Source organism: Engystomops pustulosus, chromosome 9 (assembly GCF_040894005.1).
Source record: "Engystomops pustulosus chromosome 9, aEngPut4.maternal, whole genome shotgun sequence".
Classification (NCBI taxonomy): Eukaryota; Metazoa; Chordata; class Amphibia; order Anura; family Leptodactylidae; genus Engystomops; species Engystomops pustulosus.
In genome coordinates this window covers 109,423,342-109,446,165 of record NC_092419.1, presented here as the reverse complement: position 1 = coordinate 109,446,165, position 22,824 = coordinate 109,423,342, and the positions used below count along the sequence as shown (strand labels likewise).

Below are 22,824 nucleotides of genomic sequence, written 5' to 3'. Positions count from 1 at the left end.
TGTGACACACATCACCACGCACAGGGTCACAGGGGGCAGCGCCGGGGGCTTCTAACAAGCCGCTAACGACGGTGACTCAGAACCCCGGCTGTGTATCCCGGCTATAGGGGCGACGGCCGCGCACTACATGTTTATCGGATACATGAAGGCGAAGATTTGAAGACGTGTTTTCCATCTCCCACCCAAACTTTGTGCTGGTAATGACCAACATAGTCATTAAAAGCCGCTAATGATCAATTACTTGGTGATATATTCATCCCCGACGCCATGTGATCAGTGATGTCTGGATGGGAGTGGGGAACGGAGAACATTAACAACTGCATACAAGACGGGTCCTTCCATAGGTGCCAGAAATAGCTCCGAAATGTGCATTTACCCCTAAACCCCCACGCCGAGACCCCCATCTACCATAGAACATGCATGGGCTTTTATCCATCCCGAGACCCCCATCTACCATAGAACATGCATGGGCTTTTATCCATCCCGAGACCCCAGATTCATGAAGACACCGACGTTCTGTAACAAACACTCACACTATAGACATTAGATCAACACCTCTCCCCAGGATGAAATGGCTGATAACAGAGAGTAATAGTAACGAGTCTCCCCTCTGGGATGATCGTGTAGCGTCCTGAGTTCCCGCTCGCTCTGAGCCGGTCACAGGAGACTCTTCAGTAGAGGAGAGATATCGCAGGAAGGTTCAGTAATCAAATATCCCAGGAAAGTGAGAAACATGAGAAGGCTCCGGAGCAAGTGACTCCCCGCATCATGTGACCCAGTGCACAGCCTGCAGGGCTCAGGAAAAGCTGGGTGACCGCTACACCACCCCCTACTGCATAACTGAGCCCCTTCAGGACTCCCGGCACCAGGGGGTAGTCCTGTCCCAGGTGAGCAGCGAGGGAGGCGCGGGGTTAAATGTGCGGAGAGGATAACACGGCGCCCCCCACGGGCCAAATACAGGAGATGACGAAACACAACTTGCACCAACTTGAAAAATCACTCAGGTGATGACAGCAGCGTTAATGGAAAAAGCTAATTATAGAAATTTCCTGATTTTATTGCCCCCCATACATGTTATTATATGTGCGGAGATGCTAGGACCTGGGGGGCTCCATTAACCATGTGTGGCCCTGCAGAGGCCTGTATAGAGGGGAAGACAGCAGCCTCTTCCTGGAATAGTAAAAGCTGGACAACATTATATGGTTGGTGCCCCCCATGACCCAAGAGCAAAGCATTGTGGGAAATATGACCCCACAAATCCCAGAATACAATGTAGCAGCCACTGAACCAGCAGGGGGCGCCGCAGAAACCTCAGCTCCGGCAGCAGAATCCGCAATTCAGCTCTGGTGACCATAGCCATTAGAGGCTCGTACACTCAGTTGCTATTCTGCACTCTGCTTGCTGTCAGTGAATGTGACCCTTCCCGCTATAAAGCGGATACTTCACTACAATGTATACAAAACATTGGATACATTGTAACAAAACAGAGGAACCGGGCGAAGATAAGGAATCTGCAGTCATTTGTCTATTCCTGGTGCGTGTGACCCCCCCCTTCTGTATTTTGAGGACCCCCCCCCACACACTTTTGGACCCCTTTCTATCAGTGCACTGGGATGGGACGTAACAGGGCAGATTGGAGGAGGCAGAGCACTTGCAGGTGTCTATTGGCCGGGATCCCCGCCCCCAGGGCACTTCCTCACACACAAGTGCTCTATAGGACACAGTGCACCCGGAAGACTCCTTCAAAGCCGAATTGAAGGAATTCCCAGGAAACTGAACATCCAGGAGTCTGAGCAGAACGACAGCTGAAGACAATTGGATTACCCGGCACTCTGCGCCCGCTGGGGCAGCACCCACGTGTGGCCGAGTGTGCACCTGTAAGGAGATTACACAGGGATTAGTCAGGGTCAGGAGTCAGAGGAACAATCTGAGAATCCGATGCTGCGTCCAGATATGGAGAAAAGGGCGACCGCTAGAAACAAGCTATTACTCTCTGTTATCAGCCTGAAAGGAGCAGAGTCTGGGAGTAGTGACAGGACATGACTGACACGAGACCTATCCATTGTCAGCGGCTCTGGGGTCCCTCTCCCCCGGTTGTTCTTCCCTCTTGTTACATAATGTAGATATATAGAGGATTAAATACTAATTATGATTAGAGACGTAAATCTCTTCTATTACAGGACGGTAAGCACCAGGGATGTAGTTGTCCCATACGGAGAGGACAACGGCCGCAGCACAGGAACAACAACGGCTGCAGGAGCTTCCCGATATAATTAATAATTCCCCAGCCGGGGATCAATGAAATATCTTCATCTTATATGGAGCCACAACACAAAACACTAGCAGAAGGATTTATAGGAAATGCACATTCTATGGGGTTCAATTACCCTGCGAAAAAGGATAAAACTGTAAAACTGTAAACTGTACTGTAATCAGACCTCACACTGCTGTGCTCTGTGCTCTCTGCAGTCAGTGTTATGTATCGTCCCTGGAGAGATGTGTAATCAGACCTCACACTGCTGTGCTCTGTGCTCTCTGCAGCCAGTGCTATGTACTGTCCCTGGAGAGATGTGTAATCATACCTCACACTGCTGTGCTCTGTGCTCTCTGCAGCCAGTGTTATGTACTGTCCCTGGAGAGATGTGTAATCATACCTCACACTGCTGTGCTCTGTGCTCTCTGCAGCCAGTGTTATGTATTGTCCCTGGAGAGATGTGTAATCACACCTCACACTGCTGTGCTCTGTTCTCTCTGCAGCCAGTGCTATGTACTGTCCCTGGAGAGATGCGTAATCATACTTCACACTGCTGTGCTCTGTGCTCTCTGCAGCCATCTGTGAAATCTGGATTTGGAGTCTAGGATTGTAGTTTCTCCAATTGCAGTAAGGGCATGTCCTCACATTACTCCAGAGCAACTTTCCCTGCTCTGTGTGACTGCTGTATTTAGCTAACTGCATTAAGGAGGAAACTGTATAGCAGCTCAATGCACAGCAGTGTGAGGAAACACCCCCAGTGTCTTTGGAAAAGTTTAAATCTACCCATCACAGTCCTGCCACTACTAACACCGCAAAGGTCTGATTACACATCTCTCCAGGGACAATACATAACACTGGCTGCAGAAAGCACAGAGCACAGCAGTGTGAGGTCTGATTACACATCTCTCCAGGGACAATACATAACACTGGCTGCAGAGAGCACAGAGCACAGCAGTGTGAGGTCTGATTACACATCTCTCCAGGGACAATACATAACACTGGCTGCAGAAAGCACAGAGCACAGCAGTGTGAGGTCTGATTACACATCTCTCCAGGGACAATACATAACACTGGCTGCAGAGAGCACAGAGCACAGCAGTGTGAGGTCTGATTACACATCTCTCCAGGGACAATACATAACACTGGCTGCAGAGAGCACAGATCACAGCAGTGTGAGGTCTGATTACACATCTCTCCAGGGACAATACATAACACTGGCTGCAGAGAGCACAGAGCACAGCAGTGTGAGGTCTGATTACACATCTCTCCAGGGACAGTACATGACACTGGCTGCAGAGAGCACGGAGCACAGCAGTGTGAGGTCTGATTACACATATCTCCAGGGACAATACATAACACTGGCTGCAGAGAGCACAGAGCACAGCAGTGTGAGGTCTGATTACACATCTCTCCAGGGACAGTACATAACACTGGCTGCAGAGAGCACAGAGCACAGCAGTGTGAGGTAGGATTACACATCTCTCCAGGGACAATACATGACACTGGCTGCAGAGAGCACAGAGCACAGCAGTGCGAGGTCTGATTACACATCTCTCCAGGGACAGTACATAACACTGGCTGCAGAGAGCACAGAGCACAGCAGTGTGAGGTCTGATTACACATCTCTCCAGGGACAATACATAACACTGGCTGCAGAGAGCACAGAGCACAGCAGTGTGAGGTCTGATTACACATCTCTCCAGGGACAATACATAACACTGGCTGCAGTCTGTATAGCCACATCTGCTGACAGGTTCTCTTTAAAGTGATTTTCCTGCCCCTTCCTCTGACCTCCTAGTTGGAGAACACTGTGATTCTTCTGTAACTTCTCTGTACTTTCCTCTCTCCAGGGTGTCTCCATCGCCTCCTCCGTCTTATTGCAGAGCATTAACTTGCAATATAGTTGGGATCGGGTGCAGATAACCTGTAATGAAGTAGTAATCCTCGCGCCCGCGCCCCGGCTCCGCTCCTCTATGGCAGGGCTGAGCGCCGGCTAATTAAAAATTAAAACACTGTTTGCATTAGCGGCTCCTGGAGATGGGTGTTTGTACAAGGCCCGGCCTGAGCTAATAACAGGGAGATCTGCTGCCAACAAGTTTCATTATCCGCCCTGAGGCGCAGGCACGACGGGACAGCGCCAACAAATCCGCCATCTCCTGCACCGATGAGAGCAGAATACACGAGCCCAAGGGGAACCCATCATCACAGATTAACACCCAGCTTTCCCCAAATACTGTGTGCTGACAAGTATGGAAGAGGTCAGCAAACACACATTTCCTAAAGTTCACAATTACTTTCTTTTTTGCCGCACATCATATTAGCTGTTCTGGAGTCTGAGAAAGCTGAGTACTAGCTACTACGGCAACTTATTAGTGCTAGGAACTGTCCCGGGAGAGATGTGTAATCAGACCTCACACTGCTGCGCTCTGTGCTCTCTGCAGCCAATGTTATGTATTGTCCCTGGAGAGATGTGTAATCATACCTCACACTGCTGTGCTCTGTGCTCTCTGCAGCCAGTGTTATGTATTGTCCCTGGAGAGATGTGTAATCAGACCTCACACTGCTGTGCTCTGTGCTCTCTGCAGCCAGTGTTATGTACTGTCCCTGGAGAGATGTGTAATCATACCTCACACTGCTGTGCTCTGTGCTCTCTGCAGCCAGTGTTATGTACTGTCCCTGGAGAGACGTATAATCAGACCTCACACTGCTGTGCTCTGTGCTCTCTGCAGCCAGTGTTATGTACTGTCTCTGGAGAGATGTGTAATCAGACCTCACACTGCTGTGCTCTGTGCCCTCTGCAGCCAGTGTTACAGTGCCTACAAGTGGTATTCAACCCCCTGCAGATTTAGCAGGTTTGATAAGAAGCAAATAAGTTAGAGCCTTCAAACTTCAAACAAGAGCAGGATTTATTAACAGATGCATAAATTTTACAAACCAAAAAGTTATGCTGCTCAGTTATATTTTAATAAATTTTAAACATAAAAGCGTAGGTCAATTATTATTCAACCCCTAGGTTTAATATTTTGTGGAATAACCCTTGTTTGCAATTACAGCTAATAATCGTCTTTTACCTGACCTGATCAGGCCGGCACAGGTCTCTGGAGTTATCTTGGCCCACTCCTCCATGCAGATCTTCTCCAAGTTATCCAGGTTCTTTGGGTGTCTCATGTGGACTTTAATCTTGAGCTCCTTCCACAAGTTTTCAATTGGGTTAAGGTCCGGAGACTGACTAGGCCACTGCAACACCTTGATTTTTTCCCTCTTGCACCAGGCCTTGGTTTTCTTGGCTGTGTGCTTTGGGTCGTTGTCTTGTTGGAAGATGAAATGACGACGCATCTTAAGATCCTTGATGGAGGAGCGGAGGTTCTTGGCCAAAATCTCCAAGTAGGTCGTGCTATCCGTCTTCCCATGGATGCGGACCAGATGGCCAGGCCCCTTGGCTGAGAAGCAGCCCCAGAGCATGATGCTGCCACCACCATGCTTGACTGTAGGGATGGTATTCTTGGGGTCGTATGCAGTGCCATCCAGTCTCCAAGTGTCACGTGTGTGGTTGGCACCAAAGATCTCGATCTTGGTCTCATCAGACCAGAGAACCCTGAACCAGTCTGTCTCAGAGTCCTCCAAGTGATCATGTAAACGAGCTTTGACATGACGCTTTGAAAGTAAAGGTACCTTACGTGCGCGTCTGGAACGGAGACCACTGCGGTGGAGTACGTTACTTATGGTATTGACTGAAACCAATGTCCCCACTGCCATGAGATCTTCCCGGAGCTCCTTCCTTGTTGTCCATAAGCCTCCCACTTCCGGATCATGCTCCCAACAGTGGAGACAGGTAGGCCCAACTCCTTGGAAAGGGATTTTTACCCCTTGCCAGCCTTGTGACCCTCCACGATCTCGTCTCTAATGGCCTTGGAATGCTGCTTGGTCTTTCCCATGGTGACCCTGTATGAGTGCTGTTCACAAGTTTGGAGAGGGTCTTAAATAGTCAGAAAAGGCTGGAAAATTAATCCAAACATGTGAAGCTCATTGTTCTTTGTGCCTGAACTACTTCTTAATACTTTAGGGGAACCAAACAGAATTCTGGTGGTTTGAGGGGTTGAATAATAATTGACCCACACTTTTATGTTTAAAATGTATTGAAATTTAACTGAGCAACATAACTTTTTGGTTTGTAAGATTTATGCATCTGTTAATAAATCCTGCTCTTGTTTGAAGTTTGAAGGCTCTAACTTATTTGCTTCTTATCAAACCTGCTAAATCTGCAGGGGGTTGAATACTACTTGTAGGCACTGTATGTATTGTCCATGGAGAGATGTGTAATCAGACCTCACACTGCTGTGCTCTGTGCTCTCTGCAGCCAGTGTTATGTACTGTCCCTGGAGAGATGTTTAATCAGACCTCACACTGCTGTGCTCTGTGCTCTCTGCAGCCAGTGTTATGTATTGTCCCTGGAGAGATGTGTAATCAGACCTCACACTGCTGTGCTCTGTGCTCTCTGCAGCCAGTGTTATGTATGATCCCTGGAGAGATGTGTAATCAGACCTCACACTGCTGTGCTCTGTGCTCTCTGCAGCCAGTGTTATGTATTGTCCCTGGAGAGATGTGTAATCAGACCTCACACTGCTGTGCTCTGTGCTCTCTGCAGCCAGTGTTATGTATTGTCCCTGGAGAGATGTGTAATCAGACCTCACACTGCTGTGCTCTCTGCTCTCTGCAGCCAGGGTTATGTACTGTCCATGGAGAGATGTGTAATCAGACCTCACACTGCTGTGCTCTGTGCAGCCAGTGTTATGTATTGTCCCTGGAGAGATGTGTAATCATACCTCACACTGCTGTGCTCTGTGCTCTCTGCAGCCAGTGTTATGCATTGTCCCTGGAGAGATGTGTAATCATACCTCACACTGCTGTGCTCTGTGCTCTCTGCAGCCAGTGTTATGCATTGTCCCTGGAGAGATGTGTAATCAGCCCTCACACTGCTGTGCTCTGTGCTCTCTGCAGCCAGTGTTATGTATTGTCCCTGGAGAGATGTGTAATCAGACCTCACACTGCTGTGCTCTCTGCAGCCAGGGTTATGTACTGTCCATGGAGAGATGTGTAATCAGACCTCACACTGCTGTGCTCTGTGCAGCCAGTGTTATGTATTGTCCCTGGAGAGATGTGTAATCATACCTCACACTGCTGTGCTCTGTGCTCTCTGCAGCCAGTGTTATGCATTGTCCCTGGAGAGATGTGTAATCATACCTCACACTGCTGTGCTCTGTGCTCTCTGCAGCCAGTGTTATGCATTGTCCCTGGAGAGATGTGTAATCAGCCCTCACACTGCTGTGCTCTGTGCTCTCTGCAGCCAGTGTTATGTATTGTCCCTGGAGAGATGTGTAATCAGATCTCACACTGCTGTGCTCTGTGCTCTCTGCAGCCAGTGTTATGTACTGTCCCTGGAGAGATGTGTAATCATACCTCACACTGCTGTGCTCTGTGCTCTCTGCAGCCAGTGTTATGTACTGTCCCTGGAGAGATGTGTAATCAGACCTCACACTGCTGTGCTCTGTGCTCTCTGCAGCCAGTGTTATGTATTGTCCCTGGAGAGATGTGTAATCATACCTCACACTGCTGTGCTCTGTGCTCTCTGCAGCCAGTGTTATATATTGTCCCTGGAGAGGTGTAATCATACCTCACACTGCTGTGCTCTGTGCAGCCAGTGTTATGTATTATCCCTGGAGAGATGTGTAATCAGACCTCACACTGCTGTGCTCTGTGCTCTCTGCAGCCAGTGTTATGTATTGTCCCTGGAGAGATGTGTAATCATACCTCACACTGCTGTGCTCTGTGCTCTCTGCAGCCAGTGTTATGTATTGTCCCTGGAGAGGTGTAATCATACCTCTCACTGCTGTGCTCTGTGCAGCCAGTGTTATGTATTATCCCTGGAGAGATGTGTAATCAGACCTCACACTGCTGTGCTCTGTGCTCTCTGCAGCCAGTGTTATGTACTGTCCCTGGAGAGATGTGTAATCAGACCTCACACTGCTGTGCTCTGTGCTCTGTGCAGCCAGTGTTATGTATTATCCCTGGAGAGATGTGTAATCAGACCTCACACTGCTGTGCTCTGTGCTCTCTGCAGCCAGTGTTATGTATTGTCCCTGGAGAGATGTGTAATCAGACCTCACACTGCTGTGCTCTGTGCTCTCTGCAGCCAGTGTTATGTATTGTCCCTGGAGGGATGTGTAATCAGACCTCACACTGCTGTGCTCTGTGCTCTCTGCAGCCAGTGTTATGTATTGTCCCTGGAGAGATGTGTAATCAGACCTCACACTGCTGTGCTCTCTGCAGCCAGGGTTATGTACTGTCCATGGAGAGATGTGTAATCAGACCTCACACTGCTGTGCTCTGTGCAGCCAGTGTTATGTATTGTCCCTGGAGAGATGTGTAATCAGACCTCACACTGCTGTGCTCTGTGCTCTCTGCAGCCAGTGTTATGTATTGTCCCTGGAGAGATGTGTAATCAGACCTCACACTGCTGTGCTCTGTGCTCTCTGCAGCCAGTGTTATGTATTGTCCCTGGAGGGATGTGTAATCAGACCTCACACTGCTGTGCTCTGTGCTCTCTGCAGCCAGTGTTATGTATTGTCCCTGGAGAGATGTGTAATCAGACCTCACACTGCTGTGCTCTCTGCTCTCTGCAGCCAGGGTTATGTACTGTCCATGGAGAGATGTGTAATCAGACCTCACACTGCTGTGCTCTGTGCAGCCAGTGTTATGTATTGTCCCTGGAGAGATGTGTAATCATACCTCACACTGCTGTGCTCTGTGCTCTCTGCAGCCAGTGTTATGCATTGTCCCTGGAGAGATGTGTAATCATACCTCACACTGCTGTGCTCTGTGCTCTCTGCAGCCAGTGTTATGTATTGTCCCTGGAGAGATGTGTAATCAGATCTCACACTGCTGTGCTCTGTGCTCTCTGCAGCCAGTGTTATGTACTGTCCCTGGAGAGATGTGTAATCATACCTCACACTGCTGTGCTCTGTGCTCTCTGCAGCCAGTGTTATGTACTGTCCCTGGAGAGATGTGTAATCAGACCTCACACTGCTGTGCTCTGTGCTCTCTGCAGGCAGTGTTATGTATTGTCCCTGGAGAGATGTGTAATCATACCTCACACTGCTGTGCTCTGTGCTCTCTGCAGCCAGTGTTATGTATTGTCCCTGGAGAGATGTGTAATCATACCTCACACTGCTGTGCTCTGTGCTCTCTGCAGCCAGTGTTATGTATTGTCCCTGGAGAGGTGTAATCATACCTCACACTGCTGTGCTCTGTGCAGCCAGTGTTATGTATTGTCCCTGGAGAGATGTGTAATCATACCTCACACTGCTGTGCTCTGTGCTCTCTGCAGCCAGTGTTATGTATTGTCCCTGGAGAGGTGTAATCATACCTCACACTGCTGTGCTCTGTGCAGCCAGTGTTATGTATTATCCCTGGAGAGATGTGTAATCAGACCTCACACTGCTGTGCTCTGTGCTCTCTGCAGCCAGTGTTATGTATTGTCCCTGGAGAGATGTGTAATCAGACCTCACACTGCTGTGCTCTGTGCTCTCTGCAGCTAGTGTTATGTATGATCCCTGGAGAGATGTGTAATCAGACCTCACACTGCTGTGCTCTGTGCTCTCTGCAGCCAGTGTTATGTATTGTCCCTGGAGAGATGTGTAATCAGACCTCACACTGCTGTGCTCTGTGCTCTCTGCAGCCAGTGTTATGTATTGTCCCTGGAGGGATGTGTAATCAGACCTCACACTGCTGTGCTCTGTGCTCTCTGCAGCCAGTGTTATGTATTGTCCCTGGAGAGATGTGTAATCAGACCTCACACTGCTGTGCTCTCTGCTCTCTGCAGCCAGGGTTATGTACTGTCCATGGAGAGATGTGTAATCAGACCTCACACTGCTGTGCTCTGTGCAGCCAGTGTTATGTATTGTCCCTGGAGAGATGTGTAATCATACCTCACACTGCTGTGCTCTGTGCTCTCTGCAGCCAGTGTTATGCATTGTCCCTGGAGAGATGTGTAATCATACCTCACACTGCTGTGCTCTGTGCTCTCTGCAGCCAGTGTTATGTATTGTCCCTGGAGAGATGTGTAATCAGATCTCACACTGCTGTGCTCTGTGCTCTCTGCAGCCAGTGTTATGTACTGTCCCTGGAGAGATGTGTAATCATACCTCACACTGCTGTGCTCTGTGCTCTCTGCAGCCAGTGTTATGTATTGTCCCTGGAGAGATGTGTAATCATACCTCACACTGCTGTGCTCTGTGCTCTCTGCAGCCAGTGTTATATATTGTCCCTGGAGAGGTGTAATCATACCTCACACTGCTGTGCTCTGTGCAGCCAGTGTTATGTATTATCCCTGGAGAGATGTGTAATCAGACCTCACACTGCTGTGCTCTGTGCTCTCTGCAGCCAGTGTTATGTATTGTCCCTGGAGAGATGTGTAATCATACCTCACACTGCTGTGCTCTGTGCTCTCTGCAGCCAGTGTTATGTATTGTCCCTGGAGAGGTGTAATCATACCTCTCACTGCTGTGCTCTGTGCTCTCTGCAGCCGGTGTTATGTATTGTCCCTGGAGAGATGTGTAATCATACCTTACACTGCTGTGCTCTCTGCAGCCAGTGCTATGTACTGTCCCTGGAGAGATGTGTAATCAGACCTCACACTGCTGTGCTCTGTGCTCTCTGCAGCCAGTGTTATGTATTATCCCTGGAGAGATGTGTAATCAGACCTCACACTGCTGTGCTCTGTGCTCTCTGCAGCCAGTGTTATGTATTGTCCCTGGAGGGATGTGTAATCAGACCTCACACTGCTGTGCTCTGTGCTCTCTGCAGCCAGTGTTATGTATTGTCCCTGGAGAGATGTGTAATCAGACCTCACACTGCTGTGCTCTGTGCTCTCTGCAGCCAGGGTTATGTACTGTCCATGGAGAGATGTGTAATCAGACCTCACACTGCTGTGCTCTGTGCAGCCAGTGTTATGTATTGTCCCTGGAGAGATGTGTAATCAGACCTCACACTGCTGTGCTCTGTGCTCTCTGCAGCCAGTGTTATATATTGTCCCTGGAGAGGTGTAATCATACCTCACACTGCTGTGCTCTGTGCAGCCAGTGTTATGTATTATCCCTGGAGAGATGTGTAATCAGACCTCACACTGCTGTGCTCTGTGCTCTCTGCAGCCAGTGCTACGTATTATCCCTGGAGAGATGTGTAATCATACCTCACACTGCTGTGCTCTGTGCTCTCTGCAGCCAGTGTTATATATTGTCCCTGGAGAGGTGTAATCATACCTCACACTGCTGTGCTCTCTGCAGCCAGTGTTATGTACTGTCCCTGGAGAGATGTGTAATCAGACCTCACACTGCTGTGCTCTGTGCTCTCTGCAGCCAGTGTTATGTATTGTCCCTGGAGAGATGTGTAATCATACCTCACACTGCTGTGCTCTGTGCTCTCTGCAGCCAGTGTTATATATTGTCCCTGGAGAGGTGTAATCATACCTCACACTGCTGTGCTCTGTGCAGCCAGTGTTATGTATTATCCCTGGAGAGATGTGTAATCAGACCTCACACTGCTGTGCTCTGTGCTCTCTGCAGCCAGTGTTATGTATTGTCCCTGGAGAGATGTGTAATCATACCTCACACTGCTGTGCTCTGTGCTCTCTGCAGCCAGTGTTATGTATTGTCCCTGGAGAGGTGTAATCATACCTCTCACTGCTGTGCTCTGTGCAGCCAGTGTTATGTATTATCCCTGGAGAGATGTGTAATCAGACCTCACACTGCTGTGCTCTGTGCTCTCTGCAGCCAGTGTTATGTATTGTCCCTGGAGAGATGTGTAATCAGACCTCACACTGCTGTGCTCTCTGCAGCCAGGGTTATGTACTGTCCATGGAGAGATGTGTAATCAGACCTCACACTGCTGTGCTCTGTGCAGCCAGTGTTATGTATTGTCCCTGGAGAGATGTGTAATCAGACCTCACACTGCTGTGCTCTGTGCTCTCTGCAGCCAGTGTTATGTATTGTCCCTGGAGAGATGTGTAATCAGACCTCACACTGCTGTGCTCTGTGCTCTCTGCAGCCAGTGTTATGTATTGTCCCTGGAGGGATGTGTAATCAGACCTCACACTGCTGTGCTCTGTGCTCTCTGCAGCCAGTGTTATGTATTGTCCCTGGAGAGATGTGTAATCAGACCTCACACTGCTGTGCTCTCTGCTCTCTGCAGCCAGGGTTATGTACTGTCCATGGAGAGATGTGTAATCAGACCTCACACTGCTGTGCTCTGTGCAGCCAGTGTTATGTATTGTCCCTGGAGAGATGTGTAATCATACCTCACACTGCTGTGCTCTGTGCTCTCTGCAGCCAGTGTTATGCATTGTCCCTGGAGAGATGTGTAATCATACCTCACACTGCTGTGCTCTGTGCTCTCTGCAGCCAGTGTTATGTATTGTCCCTGGAGAGATGTGTAATCAGATCTCACACTGCTGTGCTCTGTGCTCTCTGCAGCCAGTGTTATGTACTGTCCCTGGAGAGATGTGTAATCATACCTCACACTGCTGTGCTCTCTGCAGCCAGTGTTATGTACTGTCCCTGGAGAGATGTGTAATCAGACCTCACACTGCTGTGCTCTGTGCTCTCTGCAGGCAGTGTTATGTATTGTCCCTGGAGAGATGTGTAATCATACCTCACACTGCTGTGCTCTGTGCTCTCTGCAGCCAGTGTTATGTATTGTCCCTGGAGAGATGTGTAATCATACCTCACACTGCTGTGCTCTGTGCTCTCTGCAGCCAGTGTTATGTATTGTCCCTGGAGAGGTGTAATCATACCTCACACTGCTGTGCTCTGTGCAGCCAGTGTTATGTATTGTCCCTGGAGAGATGTGTAATCATACCTCACACTGCTGTGCTCTGTGCTCTCTGCAGCCAGTGTTATGTATTGTCCCTGGAGAGGTGTAATCATACCTCACACTGCTGTGCTCTGTGCAGCCAGTGTTATGTATTATCCCTGGAGAGATGTGTAATCAGACCTCACACTGCTGTGCTCTGTGCTCTCTGCAGCCAGTGTTATGTATTGTCCCTGGAGAGATGTGTAATCAGACCTCACACTGCTGTGCTCTGTGCTCTCTGCAGCCAGTGTTATGTATTGTCCCTGGAGGGATGTGTAATCAGACCTCACACTGCTGTGCTCTGTGCTCTCTGCAGCCAGTGTTATGTATTGTCCCTGGAGAGATGTGTAATCAGACCTCACACTGCTGTGCTCTCTGCAGCCAGGGTTATGTACTGTCCATGGAGAGATGTGTAATCAGACCTCACACTGCTGTGCTCTCTGCAGCCAGGGTTATGTACTGTCCATGGAGAGATGTGTAATCAGACCTCACACTGCTGTGCTCTGTGCAGCCAGTGTTATGTATTGTCCCTGGAGAGATGTGTAATCAGACCTCACACTGCTGTGCTCTGTGCTCTCTGCAGCCAGTGTTATGTATTGTCCCTGGAGAGATGTGTAATCAGACCTCACACTGCTGTGCTCTGTGCTCTCTGCAGCCAGTGTTATGTATTGTCCCTGGAGGGATGTGTAATCAGACCTCACACTGCTGTGCTCTGTGCTCTCTGCAGCCAGTGTTATGTATTGTCCCTGGAGAGATGTGTAATCAGACCTCACACTGCTGTGCTCTGTGCTCTCTGCAGCCAGTGTTATGTACTGTCCCTGGAGAGATGTGTAATCAGACCTCACACTGCTGTGCTCTGTGCTCTCTGCAGCCAGTGTTATGTATTGTCCCTGGAGAGATGTGTAATCAGACCTCACACTGCTGTGCTCTGTGCTCTCTGCAGCCAGTGTTATGTATTGTCCCTGGAGAGATGTGTAATCAGACCTCACACTGCTGTGCTCTGTGCTCTCTGCAGCCAGTGTTATGTATTGTCCCTGGAGAGATGTGTAATCAGACCTCACACTGCTGTGCTCTCTGCTCTCTGCAGCCAGTGCTATGTACTGTCCCTGGAGAGATGTGTAATCATACCTCACACTGCTGTGCTCTGTGCTCTCTGCAGCCAGGGTTATGTACTGTCCATGGAGAGATGTGTAATCAGACCTCACACTGCTGTGCTCTGCGCAGCCAGTGTTATGTATTGTCCCTGGAGAGATGTGTAATCAGACCTCACACTGCTGTGCTCTGTGCTCTCTGCAGCCAGTGTTATGTATTGTCCCTGGAGAGATGTGTAATCAGACCTCACACTGCTATGCTGTGTACATAACACTGGCTGCAGAGAGCACAGAGCACAGCAGTGTGAGGTCTGATTACACATCTCTCCAGGGACAATACATAACACTGGCTGCAGAGAGCACAGAGCACAGCAGTGTGAGGTCTGATTACACATCTCTCCAGGTACAATACATACCACTGGCTGCAGAGAGCACAGAGCACAGCAGTGTGAGGTAAGATTACACATCTCTCCAGGGACTATACCCAGCACTGTCTGCAGTCTGGATGGTTGCACCTGCCCTTTGCTCCAGCACTTCCATCAGTCGTCAGGATCAGAAATTCATGATATATATTAGGATATGATGACCTGTGAGATGAAGGGGTTACTCACTGAGGTGGGAGGACGAGAGTGGTGGGCTGAGCCTTGGGTCTTCTCTTGGCAGAGACCCCCATCTGGTTGGCAGAGCGTTTCAGTGACTGCTGGTTGAGGAGTCCGGATGCGAGGCCGGCGTGGTACTGCAACTAAGGAGACAAGAGAGGAAAGGCATCAGATCCGGAAAACTAGCCGATATCCGGAAAATGTCCAAGATGGAAAACCTGGGTGTCAACCACCATGGCCGCCGTGACTCAGCTTTCCAAGAGACAGAGAAACGTATATGATGATGTGATTACACGTGTCGACACATCTGAGGCTCCCAGGGGATCACACAGGCTCAGACTGTATAACCTGCACTCAGACAGTCCACGACCCCAGAGCGCTCTAATGAGACCGCACCGACAGACTTACAGAGACACCGAGAGCTCATGTATGGGGGAAGGGAGTCAGGCTGATAACAGAGAGTAATAGATTGTATCCCCCTGTACAGTCTCCTCTCCCCGGGATGTAATGGCTGATAACAGAGAGTAATAGATTGTATCCCCCCCTGTACAGTCTCCTCTCCCCGGGATGTAATGGCTGATAACAGAGAGTAATAGATTGTATCCCCCCTGTACAGTCTCCTCTCCCCAGGATGTAATGGCTGATAACAGAGAGTAATAGATTGTATCCCCCCCCTGTACAGTCTCCTCTCCCCGGGGTGTAATGGCTGATAACAGAGAGTAATAGATTGTATCCCCCCCTGTACAGTCTCCTCTCCCCGGGATGTAATGGCTGATAACAGAGAGTAATAGATTGTATCCCCCTGTACAGTCTCCTCTCCCCGGGATGTAATGGCTGATAACAGAGAGTAATAGATTGTATCCCCCCCTGTACAGTCTCCTATCCCCAGGATGTAATGGCTGATAACAGAGAGTAATAGATTGTATCCCCCCCCTGTACAGTCTCCTCTCCCCGGGATGTAATGGCTGATAACAGAGAGTAATAGATTGTATCCCCCCCTGTACAGTCTCCTCTCCCCGGGATGTAATGGCTGATAACAGAGAGTAATAGATTGTATCCCCCCCTGTACAGTCTCCTCTCCCCGGGATGTAATGGCTGATAACAGAGAGTAATAGATTGTATCCCCCCCTGTACAGACTCCTCTCCCCGGGGTGTAATGGCTGATAACAGAGAGTAATAGATTGTATCCCCCCCCCTATACAGTCTCCTCTCCCCGGGATGTAATGGCTGATAACAGAGAGTAATAGATTGTATCCTCCCTGTACAGTCTCCTCTCCCCGGGATGTAATGGCTGATAACAGAGAGTAATAGATTGTATCCTCCCCCGTACAGTCTCCTCTCCCCGGGATGTAATGGCTGATAACAGAGAGTAATAGATTGTATCCCCCCTGTACAGTCTCCTCTCCCCGGGATGTAATGGCTGATAACAGAGAGTAATAGATTGTATCCCCCTGTACAGTCTCCTATCCCCGGGGTGTAATGGCTGATAACAGAGAGTAATAGATTGTATCCCCCCCTGTACAGTCTCCTCTCCCCGGGATGTAATGGCTGATAACAGAGAGTAATAGATTGTATCCCCCTGTACAGTCTCCTCTCCTCGGGATGTAATGGCTGATAACAGAGAGTAATAGATTGTATCCCCCCTGTACAGTCTCCTCTCCCCGGGGTGTAATGGCTGATAACAGAGAGTAATAGATTGTATCCCCCCCTGTACAGTCTCCTCTCCCCGGGATGTAATGGCTGATAACAGAGAGTAATAGATAGTATCCCCCCCTGTACAGTCTCCTCTCCCCGGGGTGTAATGACTGATAACAGAGAGTAATAGATTGTATCCCCCCCTGTACAGTCTCCTCTCCCCGGGGTGTAATGGCTGATAACAGAGAGTAATAGATTGTATCCCCCCTGTACAGTCTCCTCTCCCCGGGATGTAATGGCTGATAACAGAGAGTAATAGATTGTATCCCCCTGTACAGTCTCCTATCCCCGGGGTGTAATGGCTGATAACAGAGAGTAATAGATTGTATCCCCCCCTGTACAGTCTCCTCTCCCCGGGATGTAATGGCTGATAACAGAGAGTAATAGATTGTATCCCCCCTGTACAGTCTCCTCTCCCCGGGGTGTTATGGCTGATAACAGAGAGTAATAGATTGTATCCCCCTGTACAGTCTCCTCTCCCCGGGATGTAATGGCTGATAACAGAGAGTAATAGATTGTATCACAGAGCAGATCAGGGAGGTCGGGGTCGGTGCTTGTCTTGGCCTCGCTGTTCATTAAGTGAAGGTGGTGGAGGGTGATTGAGCACGGGGCGGGGGGGGGGGGGCTTTGGGGCGATGTAATAAATGTGAGAACTGAAGGTTTGGGCAAGTTCAGGCAGAAAATTAGTAATTGACACTGATGACAGATATCACACCCGGAGGAGCGGGGCAATTAAATCCCGGCCATACCAGTCCAGGGGCGCGCGGCGGTGCATGCGTTCCCAGGCCTCGGGGGCCGGCGTCCTACACGCGGCTCTTCTAACACCCGCGCTCCGATGTTCACATCTCCTGCCTGTGGGGACGACAACTCAATATCCAGACGCTTTCATGTGTCAGGAATCGCGGATCCCCCAGCGCTGAAGCTACACATAGTATTAAAGGGAACCTGACACCTAAGATCAAGACGCCTTTAAGATGTCATATCAAAGCCCAACTCACGGAGAAACTGTTATCTCTGGAGCCCAAGAGAAATGATGCATGGACCCGCGCAGGATCACTCATCATGCAGAAGGAAGACCAGACAGGTCTTACAGTCCAATTATAATCCAATTTCCCAGCCCCTATCAGAACCTTGGATAGCATTTAGCACAGAGTTGCAAATCCCTCATTATTGGGAGTTTTTGAGGTGTACCCCACACCCCCACAATGCTGAGCTACACAGCTGTGTACAGACACGTCTGCCAGCGGCTACAATCCTCGGACCAACCAGTGCCCAGTGCTCAGAGGTGTGAACTAGAGTCCAACCAATAATATCCTCATATCCCTGCTCCTGGGTGGAGCCAGGCACCTGCCCCGCCCATGCAGAGCCTGCTGTGTGCACTGTAAGGGTTTCTTTCCTTATACTTTTATTCTATGGACTCAGATTCTGGTTTTAGATACTGATCCGAAGCCGTGGAGCTCACGGATATATTCCTTCTGCCGGCATGTAGAGTGTACAAAGAGATTCTACAAATCTCTCCGAAAATTAGAATTTCTACCCCAAAAATTCCCCTCAATGGTGAAATCTATAAGATGGAACGTCAGCGCCTGAAGCCTCCGATCTATGGGGGGGGGGGGGGGATCTGCAATGAGAGCGATACGCAGAGCGCGCTATGGAATTAGAGGGAGACAGCTTGGCAGGATTCACACTCCCAAATGTTCCTTTCGCTTCTTCTCTGATCTCTTGTAGATGCAGAATATTAAAAAGATGGGATCAGCCGTGTAGTAGACGGATTGAGAAGATGATGATGTCTGGACCGGAGGAGGGACCAGGAGGAAATCCGACTAAGATCCAACGTGAAGGGTTAATAGTTTGGGGAAGTTTGTTAAGCAGGACCATGTGTATGATGGCGCAGATCATGGAAAGTGTGTAACTAGCAGGACCAGACTTCGCCAAACCCACACTGACCCCTACAAGTCCTGACTATGATGAATTCTGTCTGCCTTGACCTTGGCGATATTCTTGAATGTGACTGCCCTGACCTCGGCTTGTTTCCTTGTATATGTGTGACTGTATTCTGTCTGCCCTGACCTCGGCTTGCTTCCTTGTATATGTGACTGTATTCTGTCTGCCCTGACCTCGGCTTGTTTCCTTGTAAATGTGACTGTATTCTGTCTGCCCTGACCTCGGCTTGTTTCCTTGTATATGTGACTGTATTCTGTCTGCCCTGACCTCGGCTTGTTTCCTTGTATATGTGACTGTATTCTGTCTGCACTGACCTCGGCTTGTTTCCTTGTATATGTGACTGTATTCTGTCTGCCCTGACCTCGGCTTGTTTCCTTGTATATGTGACTGTATTCTGTCTGCCCTGACCTCGGCTTGTTTCCTTGTATATGTGACTGTATTCTGTCTGCCCTGACCTCGGCTTGTTTCCTTGTATATGTGACTGTATTCTGTCTGCACTGACCTCGGCTTGCTTCCTTGTATATGTGACTGTATTCTGTCTGCCCTGACCTCGGCTTGCTTCCTTGTATATGTGACTGTATTCTGTCTGCCCTGACCTCGGCGTGTTTCCTTGTATATGTGACTGTATTCTGTCTGCCCTGACCTCGGCGTGCTTCCCTGTATATGTGACTGTATTCTGTCTGCCCTGACCTCGGCATGCTTCCCTGTATATGTGACTGTATTCTGTCTGCCCTGACCTCGGCTTGTTTCCTTGTATATGTGACTGTATTCTGTCTGCCCTGACCTCGGCTTGTTTCCCTGTATATGTGACTGTATTCTGTCTGCCCTGACCTCGGCTTGTTTCCTTGTACATGTGACTGTATTCTGTCTGCCCTGACCTCGGCTTGTTTCCTTGTACATGTGACTGTATTCTGTCTGCCCTGACCTCGGCTTGCTTCCTTGTACATGTGACTGTATTCTGTCTGCCCTGACCTCGGCTTGTTTCCTTGTATATGTGACTGTATTCTGTCTGCCCTGACCTCGGCTTGTTTCCTTGTAAATGTGACTGTATTCTGTCTGCCCTGACCTCGGCTTGTTTCCTTGTATATGTGACTGTATTCTGTCTGCCCTGACCTCGGCTTGTTTCCTTGTATATGTGACTGTATTCTGTCTGCCCTGACCTCGGCTTGCTTCCTTGTATATGTGACTGTATTCTGTCTGCCCTGACCTCGGCTTGTTTCCTTGTATATGTGACTGTATTCTGTCTGCCCTGACCTCGGCTTGCTTCCTTGTATATGTGACTGTATTCTGTCTGCCCTGACCTCGGCTTGTTTCCTTGTATATGTGACTGTATTCTGTCTGCCCTGACCTCGGCTTGTTTCCTTGTATATGTGACTGTATTCTGTCTGCCCTGACCTCGGCTTGCTTCCTTGTATATGTGTGACTGTATTCTGTCTGCCCTGACCTCGGCTTGCTTCCTTGTATATGTGACTGTATTCTGTCTGCCCTGACCTCGGCTTGTTTCCTTATATATGTGACTGTATTCTGTCTGCCCTGACCTTGGCTTGCTTCCTTGTATATGTGACTGTATTCTGTCTGCCCTGACCTCGGCTTGCTTCCTTGTATATGTGACTGTATTCTGTCTGCCCTGACCTCGGCTTGTTTCCTTGTATATGTGACTGTATTCTGTCTGCCCTAACCTCGGCTTGTTTCCTTGTATATGTGACTGTATTCTGTCTGCCCTAACCTCGGCTTATTTCCTTGTATATGTGACTGTATTCTTTCTGCCCTGACCTCGGCTTGCTTCCTTGAATGTCACTGTATTCTGCTTGCCCTGACCTCGGCTTGCTTCCTTGAATGTCACTGTATTCTGCTTGCCCTGACCTCGGCTCGTTTCCTTGAATATGACTGCACTCTGCTTGCCCTGACCTTAGTTTCTTTCCTTTAATGTCACTGTATTCTGCCTGCCCTGAGCTTGGTTTGTTTCCTTGTATATGACTGCACTCTGCCTGCCCTGACCTCGGCTTGTTTCCTATAATGTCACTGTATTCTGCCTGCCCTGAGCTTGGTTTGTTTCCTTGTATATGACTGCACTCTGCCTGCCCTGACATAAAAAAATTTAAAAAAAGTTCCCATTATTAATTTGTAACATAAGAGAATTCAAGTTGAACTGGAGGAGCAGTCGGAAAATACTCAAGATTTTTGTAAATTTTCAGAAAGTTAGTGGAAGAAAAAGAATAGAAAAAAAATGTCATGCCAAAATTGCTTGCTCAATAATATGCATAAACACGCTAATAATAAAAGATAAAAACACAGGCTCTTCTTACATCTGACAGATTGGAATGATGTGTCGTGTGTACAGAAGATACAGGTTCTGCTTCCAGGGAGAAGTTACTCAGAATAATAAAATGATTGAGAAAAAAATTGTAAAAGAAATATCATCATAAATATTAAACGGAAAAAAAAAAAAATCTAAAATAATCAAAACGTAAAATAGATCATTTACATTACTTTATACATTTTAAAATGGACAATTAGCACAAAAATTAAAATTATTCTTAGGGATAAAATGATTATTCTTATTATTACTGAGGGATCCCGTAGCATCAGCTCATTACAAAAACTATTACAAAAACAAAAAAAAATCTAGAGAAATAACCCGGCATTTTAATGGCTAGAAAACAGAAGGTCAAAGTGAATAAAATGTGGCGTGAGCTTGGATTCATTATTGAGCAGCAGGCAAGACCTGTCCTCGGGTCCATGCATATTTCATCCAAAACCTGAGTGATTCCAGGTCTCGGCTCGTGGCTGCGGAGCGCATGGGGGGGTGGGGGGGGGTGGGGATCTGCATAACAAAACCTTCCTGACAAGCATCTGCCAGCGAGACCCCGGATTATTCGGAGCAATGATCCACCTGATGGATTACCAGAACCTAGAACCGTACAGGAGCCGCAGGGAGGTCCCCGGAGCCTCCGGTAACATTGGCGAAGATGGAGACGGATATGGAATGGAAAGCAGCGAGAGTGTGAACAGTTACAAGAACTGAACCTGACCAAAACGCAAGGGGCCTCAGCCACATTTCTCTTGCGTATACATGCACTACCTTACCGTATGTGGTTAGTAGCAGCAGGACTGTGATATATGGATTTATGTTTTAAGATTGTAACTTCTCAAATTGCACAGAGCACAGCAGTGTGAGGACATATCCCCCATATCCTGCTTCTACTGTAACCACAATTACAGTTCAGCACTGATGATCATTGGGAATAGCACTTTGAGGCTTGAGTTTGGTCGGTGACCACTGTACCATGTGTGATTTATGGACCCTGTCGCGGTACAAGACGTTATAGATCCACTGACCTACATTTGATGAACCCGCCGCACTGTCCACATCATCATAGCTGCTGACAGATTCCCTTTCTATGGTATTCATCACCTTCTTAGGCCCCCTCCCTGTTCTTCCTCACCAGGGGGGTCCTATAAGAGCTGCAGAAAGCACAATATCCCATCAGAATGACTCCCTATAGGTGGGTAACAAGCCATGGAGGACCAGCAAGGCAAAAGCTTATCTCAGGAGTGATGGAATGAACAAAGAGGAGGGGCCTTTATATATGGGAGGGGCTTACATATGCACAATATAGACTCCATAGAAAATGGCTACATAGTTCTGGAGGAGCCCATGATAGGGGGATACATGTATGTAGCAGACGCTGGGCGATCCCCCATCATACATGGCGTCCTCGGTGGAGCTGTGAATCCCTGATGTCAGGATCCCTCCTCTCCCCGGGGGACGCAATATTTAACAGATGCCGGAGACTAATCGGCGGCGAGCGCTTTATACATGCATTTGGCATTCGCACTTCTGTTCTCTCTGTATTTTTTTTTTTGTTTCTCCTCATTAAAATGGTTTTTCTTCCCCCCGTTAATGAGGGAGACTTTCTCTTCTCTGAGACAAACGCAGCTCATCTCTTTTTTTTGAAGGCGGCGAGGAGCGAGCTGCCCCCCGTTTCATCCCGATAGAAGAAAGACGGCGAGAAGGAAAATTACGCGCCTTTAATTGATTAAAGTGAAAGTCGGCGGTAATGAGGCCGGTTTGGGGAATGTTTGTCGTTCAAACAATGTTTGATCCGATAACAGGGAGGTAAATTCTCAACACGGACAAACGGCGCATTCGGCGCGGGTCCCCGGTTTACTTACTCCCCTCCGCACTTTGTTCCCAGCCCAGGATTCGGGGCTTTCAATTAACAAGTAACCGGGGCGAGCGGGGGAGATGCCGCCTGTTTTCTGCTCCAATTAGATGACCATTAGACAGACTTTGGCGCGCGGTGGGAGGGGACGGCGGGAGGCAGCGCCACGC

At 48.8% G+C, this 22,824-nt stretch overlaps 1 protein-coding gene across 1 annotated transcript in view; it reads right to left on the bottom strand.

The window, feature by feature from the left end:
• The window catches only part of MED27 (mediator complex subunit 27), a 145,226-nt gene that overhangs the window by 72,766 nt on the left and 49,636 nt on the right, over nt 1-22,824 (bottom strand). The window contains exon 3 of the mRNA XM_072125580.1: nt 14,862-14,992. Within this exon, the coding sequence (XP_071981681.1) occupies nt 14,862-14,992 (131 nt within the window). The remainder of the gene's footprint in view (nt 1-14,861; nt 14,993-22,824) is intronic.